Source organism: Antennarius striatus, chromosome 3 (assembly GCF_040054535.1).
Source record: "Antennarius striatus isolate MH-2024 chromosome 3, ASM4005453v1, whole genome shotgun sequence".
Lineage (NCBI taxonomy): Eukaryota > Metazoa > Chordata > Actinopteri > Lophiiformes > Antennariidae > Antennarius > Antennarius striatus.
Genome location: NC_090778.1, coordinates 21,515,646 through 21,525,122, shown reverse-complemented (window position 1 = coordinate 21,525,122; position 9,477 = coordinate 21,515,646). Strand labels below are relative to the sequence as shown.

General features: G+C 43.7%; 1 protein-coding gene across 3 annotated transcripts in view; it reads left to right on the top strand.

Moving 5' to 3' along the window:
* Positions 1-356: 356 nt before the first annotated feature.
* The window catches only part of clip1a (CAP-GLY domain containing linker protein 1a), a 28,988-nt gene continuing 19,867 nt past the window's right edge, over positions 357-9,477 (top strand). The window contains exons 1-4 of one of the 3 annotated variants that reach the window (XM_068310125.1): positions 357-444; positions 7,281-7,612; positions 8,239-8,807; positions 9,247-9,371. In XM_068310125.1, coding sequence (XP_068166226.1) covers positions 7,522-7,612; positions 8,239-8,807; positions 9,247-9,371 — 785 coding nt within the window. In that variant the 5' untranslated portion in view covers positions 357-444; positions 7,281-7,521. Of the gene's footprint in view, positions 445-681; positions 958-7,280; positions 7,613-8,238; positions 8,808-9,246; positions 9,372-9,477 lie in introns of those variants that run through there. The other 2 variants (XM_068310124.1, XM_068310123.1) reach the window with 2 other exon arrangements.

Below are 9,477 nucleotides of genomic sequence, written 5' to 3'. Positions count from 1 at the left end.
AAACAACCCAGGAGTTACGTGCTGTCTTTATTTTGAGAAGTGAAACTTATTTTAGAGACTTACGTTCTTCTCACCTTTTTACTGAATTTGGACTTTATTTTGCGTACACTTTATTTGCTAGGCGACATTTACCAGCAAAATGAGAGACATGTTTCAGTCAATGTGACTCTTGATTTCCTGATTGCAACACGGAAGGTTTTTTTTTTGTTGTTGCCTGGAAGCAGTTTTGCTAACTTCTCTAGAGAGGGGGGTGCTCTATCTCACTGCGTGTATCATCTTTGGTTGGCACCTACTTTTGACGTTCTTCTCGGCCGTTGGACGCCTCTCACTTTGGGATGTGTCTGACCCGAGCCGCAGTCGTTGGGTTTCTCAACGTAGCGTGCTAGCTGTTTATTTTTATTTATTTTTTTTTACCGTAGGACTGTTTGTACGGAAGCATATCAGGTCAGTACAAGTTGTCTCACATCTAGTCTGTGTATATTCACACATTCACAAGTGTACGTGTGGTAGACAAAACAGGAAATAAAGGGCAAGGTGAAACTTACTCTGACAGTGTAGCTGTGACTTAAGCTGTTAGTTTAGCTAGCTAGCTAACCAGTCTTGGTGCTGACCACCGGTTCGCTGTAATTCTCGGGCCTCACAGCTAACGTCACTTAGCAACTAATCGCAACGTGATAACACAGGGATTTAGTAAAGTCGTGGAGCTAGCGGCTATGTCAGCGAGCCGCTTATTTCAGTATAATACGACTTTATATGTTTCCAGATGAGCCAGTGTAACATTCTTATGTTGACTCGGAACTTAGCCAGACTGTACCCGCCTGGAGCTTCGACCCAACATTGCGCAGACGTGTGGGGTTTACTCTACGAACAGTACTCGATTATTGGGTAATTCTGATGTTTTTATAAAGTTTATACTTATTGGAATGGAAATGGAAACAAAGATGCATATATAGTGAGGTAAGTTGACTGACATTTTGTCTTTTTGAAGGCTCCACTCTCACCAGATGTGCCACCTCATCAGCAGCTCTGAATTCCTAAGCTACTGGTACAGGGGTCAAAACCAGTTCGTTAACCAGACTGTTTATCATTAAGTTTCAGCATTAGACAGGTTTTGCAGTCAGTCTGCAGCCTAGATATTTGCGACTAACCCTTTCTGCGCCTCATAAAAGGAAGTTGAACTTGTTTGGGAAGAAACTCGAAACGAGCTCTCCTGTATTTGAAATACTTCTTGTATTTGGCTTACAAATATTGAATTGTTACTGTTAGAATTTATTTTATTAATTGGTCACTTTACTGTAGTATTATATTCTGTGCATATATTTATATTATGTTTGATTTAACCTACAGAAGTTGAAAATATAATTTTAAGTACTTCTTTACTAATGTGTCATAGCTTTGAAGTTAGGAGTTTATATGTGGGTGCAAAGTTTGCCTACCCTACCACTAAATTCATAGTTTTAACTACAGGTCATGTTTTAGAACACATGTAAGTGGTCTAATCTGTGTGGGAGAAGGCAATGATGATATTCAAATTTGAAATAATTTCTTTTTGAAAAGGCGATTGTCAAAAAGCAGGTGGATTTGCATTCATTGACTCTGTGGAGGCAGGATGCTTCTGGCTTTGGTGGATTCTGTGTTTATGTCCTCTTGGTGCTTTTCTGTTCCTATGGGCTCAAGCAGTGTTCAACGTAATCATTCCAGCAGATGTTTCCTCCAAAAGGAAGAATGACAGCTTGGCATGGCCGTGTGTGAGTTACATCATTGAATACATAGTTTTGAATATGACAGTCAGTTGTTATTATTATGTTGTTTACGTTATGATTGAGCAATTATTGTAATCAATGAAACCCTCCGACTGGGTAAATACATGGGAGATGGACATGGATTATGTGCCAATTAAAAACATACAAGGAGATTAAGCTAACATCTGTATCATAAGTGGTTGTGTATTCTTGTTGTTGTCAAGTCAGCAGGATCCAAAATGTTCAGCACCATTGCTTGAATGGAACTGAGCATCTAAAGATCAGCTGTATTAACATGGAGGTTGATTATGCCAGTGCTCTCATTTGAACAAGTTGAGTAAATATCATTTCTATTTTTCATACTGCTGGCTACCCAGTTTTGTTTTGCTTTTAGGGTTCATCAGGAGAGAAATAAAACTATACTACATTGGATTTAGGTGTAGCTTAGTGTTAGATCATTCATTCATTAATTTTCTACCACTTTGTCCGCTGTAGCGGGTCACGGGGAGCTGGAGCCTAACTCGGCTGACATAGGGCGTGAGGCGGGGTACACTCCGGGCACGACACCAGTGCACCGCGGGGTGTTAGATACATGTAATGTAATTGAATTATACTGTTGGTATTGGCTTGCTTCCTGTCTTAAGATTAGAGTGAGAGTCACTGTTTAAAGATTAATATTGCTGCAATGGGAAATTCACCAGACCAAGTGGATAATTTTTCAGATGACTGCTTAAGCTCACTGATCAAAGCTGTTAATGCTCACATGAATGGTATGGTAAAGCCAAGCAACACAAAGGATTTTTAGAATTTTATTTTCAGTCTTTCTACACATTGATTGACCCTCTGAAGTCTTTGTTAAAATTATGGCTTCAGATTTGTTTGCTGTTTTTGTGTGAAAGTTAAACTGTGCAGTCTTCAGACATTGAGGGGCGTCCCTCCTCTGGCGTCTTCCTAACCTCAGGGCACTAATCAGTGTAATTCGAAGGCACAGCAGGAGTAAAGTGGAACACTGTATTTGAACTAGGTCACTGCTTCCCAAAGACCATTTATGCTCTGAAGGAGTATCTGTGAGGCTGTATATCAGGGTGTCTTGTCTGTTTTGTCAGCGTACCTTCATATTGTAGTTCTTAGGTCTTTTCATGAATGAAGATTATGAATATTTGATGTTGAAGTTCTACATTATATTTCAACTTTTTGTCAGGTGAAACTGCTTTACTGACTTAAAACAAACTCAAAAAAGTTTGATTATGCAGAAAAGTAAGAATGCATTTGAGGGATTATTGTACACTTCTCATTTATGTTTGCAAGCATTTGCTGTCAGTTGTGCCAATGACTGTGCTAAATGTTTTTACTTGATACTCTAAAAGCCATTTCATATCATGTGCTCCACAGGGTTTTTGCCAAGGCAAAGCTTTGATTTAATAGCATGCATTTCCCAACAGAAAATTATTCTCCGAATAAATGAGAATAAACTCTCTGTTCTTGTCTATGAGGCTCTAATGCAAGGACAGATTTTATTCGATTCCTAAATCAAACCCTAAATTTATCCCAAAGTAATGTCGTTCTCAAACAGGCAGGTGAACAGCACATGGAATCAAAAAGCACTAGTCAATATTATAGAAAACCCTTTGGCAACACATGTTGACAAAGCGACTCACTCTTGTTTTAGGTTTATTTTATTTAGTTTGCATTTATTGGTTGTGATTACATCATCAGCTGTTGTCTAGTACTAGATTCTCTGTATCTCTTCTGTCAACATCAAATTGGTGTCTCCCCACTGAAATAGGCTGAAACACTTAAGAGCTGACATCGCATTGGCCTGAAGTTCAAATGAAGATGCCTCGCTCTTTCATATTGCTAAAGCACTAACAACACAAGGACCATGTTTGAACAGCACATTCATCCAGTTTCTGTAGTGAGGTAATCTGGCCAACAGGATAAGCTGAAGCTGATTGTGGTCTTGTTTCCGCAGTACTGTAATCTTGTTGTAGAAAATGCTGCCAACTGGATTTATAGAATTATATATACCAGAATGATAGACTGAGTGAAGGCAGTGTTGCTTTGACTTTTGTGATCACAAGCACAGATGATGTGCTATTCTGAAGTTCATGATGGCAGGAACATAGTGTGAATATTGTCTGGTCATTAACGGGGTATTTTTAGTTGTAACTGACAAGGTTTGTGCTGAGGAGCTTGTTGTCATAACGGACACAAAAAGCCCCCATGAACAGAACATGAAACACAAAGTCAACAAGTCACATCTTTACTTGTTATTTATTAGTTCATGTACTATAGTTAAATTATCGCTGTGACTCACAGCAGAATCACAGGCTGGAAAATTCAGTGACAAATTTTTTCCTAAATGATTAATTTAGTTGATTAAATAGTAAATTTCTTCTTATTACGCAATTTCTGGTGTTTTGAATATTGATTAAAAGTATTACTTCACTCCCCCAAGAGCTGCCACCTTATCGTGGTGAGGGAGTTTGAGTACCCAAATGATCCCAGGAGCTATGTTGTCAGAGGCTTTATGCTCCTGCTAGGGTCTCCCTTGGCAAACAGGTCCTGGGTGGCTGGCCAGATGAAGAGCAGCCCAAAAACCCCTATGGTGAGTAAAATATCAAGGATAGTGACGTCGCCTGGTATGGCGCAACCGGGGCCCCACCCTGGAGCCAGGCCCGGGGTTGGGGCTCGTATGCGAGCGCCTGGTGGCCAGGCCTCTGCCCACAGGGCCCAGCTGGTCTCAGCCCGAAAGGACGACGTGGGCCCAACCTCCGGTGGACTCACCACCAGCCGAGGAAACCATAGGGGACAGTGTGGATTGGCTGGTTGTCGTCAGCACGGGGCTTGACGACCCAATAAAATGGTTTTGAACTGCCTGACAGAGGAATAAACATAAATTCCGTCCACTCATTGTTAACCAGCGGTTTTCCTCGTTAACCTCCCTTTGTTTGGAGCTATGCTGTCTCCCTTCTTCTGTGCTCCGCTGTAGCGGTAAACTCACAGCGGGAGCGGCAGCGAGCTGTCTCATTTCCTGGTGCAGTGACAGCGCAGGGTAGACAAATGATCTGATTGGCTGAACTGAGTGGCGCTATTACTGGATTAACTGTGGGAACAGTACCCGCTGTCTGTAGCCGTGAACTGCGTGAATTTATCATGGAGTGGTCATAGGTCTGGACAGAACCATCATGCGGTCCGGATCCAGACCATGGTCTGCCTTTTGTTGATCCCTTCTCTTTGGAGAGAGAAAGCGAGAGAGAAGAGGAAAAAAAGGCGCAGCAGATTTTTTTCACTAGTCACACCGGTGCTCCCAAATATATTTTAATAGTCGCACTGATAAAAAGTTGGGCGCATATGCGACCAAAATGATCGCAATTTCGAGCCCTGTAAGTGCACATTGCACCAGGACACCCTAGGCCGGAGGTCGATGATCGACTTTGTTGTCGTATCATCAAACCTCAGACCACGTGTGTTGGACACTCGGGTGAAGAGAGGGGCAGAGCTGTCAACTGATCACCACCTGGTGGTGAGTTGGATCTACTGGCAGAGCAGGGGACAGGACAGACCCAAATGTGTTTTGAGAGTGTGCTGGGAACGTCTGGCAGAACCCTCTGTCAGTGAGGTCTTCAACTCCCACCTCCGGGAGAGCTTCTCCCAGATTCTGCTGGAGGCTGGGGATATTGAGTCTGTGGTCACAAGGTCTCTGGTGCCTGTCGCAGCGGTAACCCCTGAACCCGGTGGTGGACACCAGAAGTAAGGGATGCCGTCAAGCTCAAGAAGGAGTCCTATCAAATCTTGTTGAATTGTAGGACTCCGGAGGCAGTTGACAGGTACAGGCAGGCCAGGCGTACTGCAGCTCGAGTAGTCTCGGAGGCAAAAACTCGGGTCTGGGAAGAGTTCGGGGAGGCCATGGAGGAAGACTAACGGTCAGCCTCGCAGAAATTCTGGCAAACCATTCGGCACCTCAGAAGGGGAAAGCTGTGCAGGTGCACAGCCAACACTGTTTACAGTCGAGGCAGAGAGCTGCTCACCTCGACTGAGGATATTGGCGGGCGGTGGAAAGGATACTTCGAGGATCTCCTCAATCCCGCTGCCATGTCCTACACAGGGGAAGCAGAGGCTGAGGTCTCAGAGGTGGACTCGTACATCACCCAAGCTGAAGTCACCGAGGTGGTTGCCAAACTCCTCGGTGGGTGGGTGAAATTCGCCCTGAGTACCTCAAGTCTCTGGATGTGCAGGGAATGTCATGGTTGACACGTCTCTGTAACATCGCATGGCAGTCGGGGACAATACCTCTGGTTTGGCAGACCGGGACGGTGGTCCCTCTTTTCAAAAAGGGGGACTGGAGGGTCTGTTCCAACTATAGGGGGAAAACTCCTCAGCCTCCCGGGGAAAGTCTATTCCAGGGTACTGGAGAGGAGGATTAGACCTATAGTTGAACCGCAGATTTGAGAGGAACAATGCGGTTTTCATCCCTGTCGTGGAACACTGGACCAGCTCTACACCCTCCATCGAGTGCTCGAGGGTTCACGGGAGTTTGCCCAACCAGTTCACATGTGTTTTGTGGATCTGGAAAAGGCATTCGATCGTGTCCCTCGTGGTATCTTGTGGGGAATGTTTCAGGAGTATGGGGTCCGGGGGGGACCACAGGATTTCATCTCTGCTTTTTGCAGATGTTGTCCTGTTGGCCTCATCAAACCTGGACTTTCAGCGTGCACTGGGACGGTTTGCAGCCGAGTGTCACGCGAGTGGGATGAGGATCAGCACCTCTAAATCCGAGGCCATGGTTCTCGACCAGAAAAGGGTGGTGTGCCTTCTTCAGGTCGGTAGAGAGTCCTTACCCCAAGTGGAGGAGTTTAAGTATTTTGGGGTCTTGTTCATGAGTGAGGAAAGGATTGAATGTGAGATTGACAGACTGATCAGTGCAGCTTCTGCAGTGATGCAGTCGCTGTATAGGTCTGTCATGGTGAAGAAGGAGCTGAGTCGCAAGGCAAAGCTCTCGATTTACCGGTCAATCTACGTTCCTACTCTCACCTATGGTCATGAGCTTTGGGTCATGACCGAAAGAACAAAATCCCGAATACAAGCAGCTGAAATGAGTTTCCTCAAGTAGCTGGGCGCACCCTTAGAGATAGGGTGAGGAGCTCAGTCACCAGGGAGGAGCTCGGAGTAGAGTTGCTGCTCCTTCGCCTTGAGCAGAGCCAGCAGAGGTGGCTCGGGCATCTGTTCCAGATGCCTCCTTGACGCCTCCCTGTGGAGGTGTTCCGGACATGTCCTACCGGGAGGAGACCTCAAGGAAGACTTAGGACACGCTGGAGGGACTATGTCTCTCGGCTGGCCTGGGAACGCCCAGGGCTCTCCCCGGAGGAGCTTGAGGAGGTGTCTGGGGAGAGGGAAGTATGGGCATCCTTGCTGAGACTGTTGAACCGGCCCCGGATAAGCGGTAGATGATGGAGGGATGGATGGATGGATGGATGGATGGCGTATTACTTCAGAAACCTGTGAAGTAATGTCTCTTTTTTGTCTTTCTCTTCACAGGGCAGTTCATATTGGCATAAATTTTTGTCCTCCCTTTTCCTGATTTTTGTTCTTTTTTTTTCTTTTTTGTTTTTACATTTTTTAAAAGTAAATGTTACTTTTTTTAAAAGAAATTATTTGGTGAGCAGAAAACATCTTTGCCATTTCTTATCTGCAACAAATTGTTTTCATGGTGTAAGGTCAGTCTGTACCCACTGACAGACACGAGACGTGTGCATCTGAAAAGAAAACACAAAGAACCATGAGCACAGCGAAGTCTAGTGGAATCAAAGTGCCCAGCAAGATAGCAAAGTCAACTGGGGCAGCAGCCCCCAAGACCAGCCCCAGTACAGGTAAGAATCTTCTTCATTTGGTGGTCATCACGTGGTAGACAGGACACTGTATGTCCTGTCGTATTTCCTTTTCCATAGCCAATGTTTTTTTTTTTATAAATGTGATTTCAGGATCAAGTTGACCATCTCCCTTTGGGATCTTTTACTTTGACATAATGTCACAGGTTCGCTCCAACCTTTAGAATAGAATATTCTCTGAGTTTGTCTTTTGACTAGCAGTTTTAGCAACAAAAGCTAAACAAAGTGGACAGAATCATCAAAAATAATAAAACTAACAAGTCACATCTGAGGGATGCATACCATTAGCTTATATAACTATTTTTTATTAAGTTTTGGGGTTCTTTTTTAACATTTTTTGGCACCAGTTTTATGATAAGTTTTAAGTACAGGGTAGCCATGATCATTGATCATTGTAATTTTAAAAATTTCTCCTGGTAAGATTCTAATAAATGGAAATCATGTGACGCTTGTAACCAAGCACTTGCAAACAGAGGGCAGATGAAAGACTTCAAATAAAATGCGTGATATTGTAATTTTAGGCACAGCATTTGCAATGTTTTTCTTCCTCACACAAATAAACACCAAATCTCTCTTCTCTCGCCTCCTTGTTTGTCCTTATTTTTTAGCAGGAGCTAAAGTTGCGGCAGACAAATCAGCTACAAGTGCCAGTGGAGGAAATGATGAAAGTACTGGGAATAACTTCCAGATTGGGGAGCGAGTATGGGTGAATGGAAATAAGCCAGGATACATACAATTTTTGGGAGAGACACAGTTTGCCCCAGGACAGTGGGCAGGGATTGTTTTAGATGAGCCAATTGGGAAGAACGATGGATCGGTTGCAGGAGTGCGCTACTTTCAGTGTGAAGCCCTACAAGGAATATTTACCCGTCCATCTAAGCTGTCACGCACCGAAGGGGAGGCTAATGGAACACAGACAGCACCTCCTTCCCGTGCAACATCACCCACTCCTTCAGCTGCTAGTGTTGCCTCGCATACACCCACCACAAAATCAACATTATCCTCAACTACCACAGTGGCCAAGAAGACCTCCTCCACCACACCAGCTACTCCAGCTGTACCAACCACGCCTTCGTCCAACCTTGCACGAGCAAACAGTGAATCTGTCTCCAATCTCTCAGAAACTGGATCAGTCAAGAAGGGGGAGAGGGAATTGAAGATGGGTGACCGTGTTTTGGTAAAGTTATATCACACTATTGTTCAAAAAAAAAATTTTTTTCTTCCCTTGACGCTTCAGCTAAGGATTAGTATGAACAAGTCTTGTTTGCAGTCACATGGCTGGTAACATTTGTGCATTTACCTCTTTAGTCGATCAAAAACATCTTCAGAGCATATTTTGAAATTGATATTTTCTGCATAATTATGAAGACCAAGAGAATGTAAAAGCTAGTGGCATTTGGATTTACTGAAGTAAATTTATTGCACTGAATCGTGCAGGTGAACGTTTGAGTAGTGTCAAAAAATGAATTTCAAATACAGTGTTAATTCTCTTCAAACGTAGTAAATTGTGGTCTCTGCTGCTTTGATTTATTATCTCACTGAGAGTTTGTTACCAGGAAAAGCTGATTAGTCTTTAGGCTTCTCTTGTTAAGGAGCTTGGATTTTTTTTTCCTCAGGTTGGTGGTACAAAGGCAGGAGTGGTGCGCTTCCTTGGAGAAACAGATTTTGCCAAAGGCGAGTGGTGTGGTGTAGAATTGGATGAACCATTAGGAAAAAACGATGGGGCGGTGGCTGGCACGAGGTACAAATGCCACTGGATCTGTAAATATCTTAAACACAAGTTTTTATACTTCAGATACATGTAAACTTTAACTGCTGTTATCTTGATTGTATTCTATTTTTTGTCC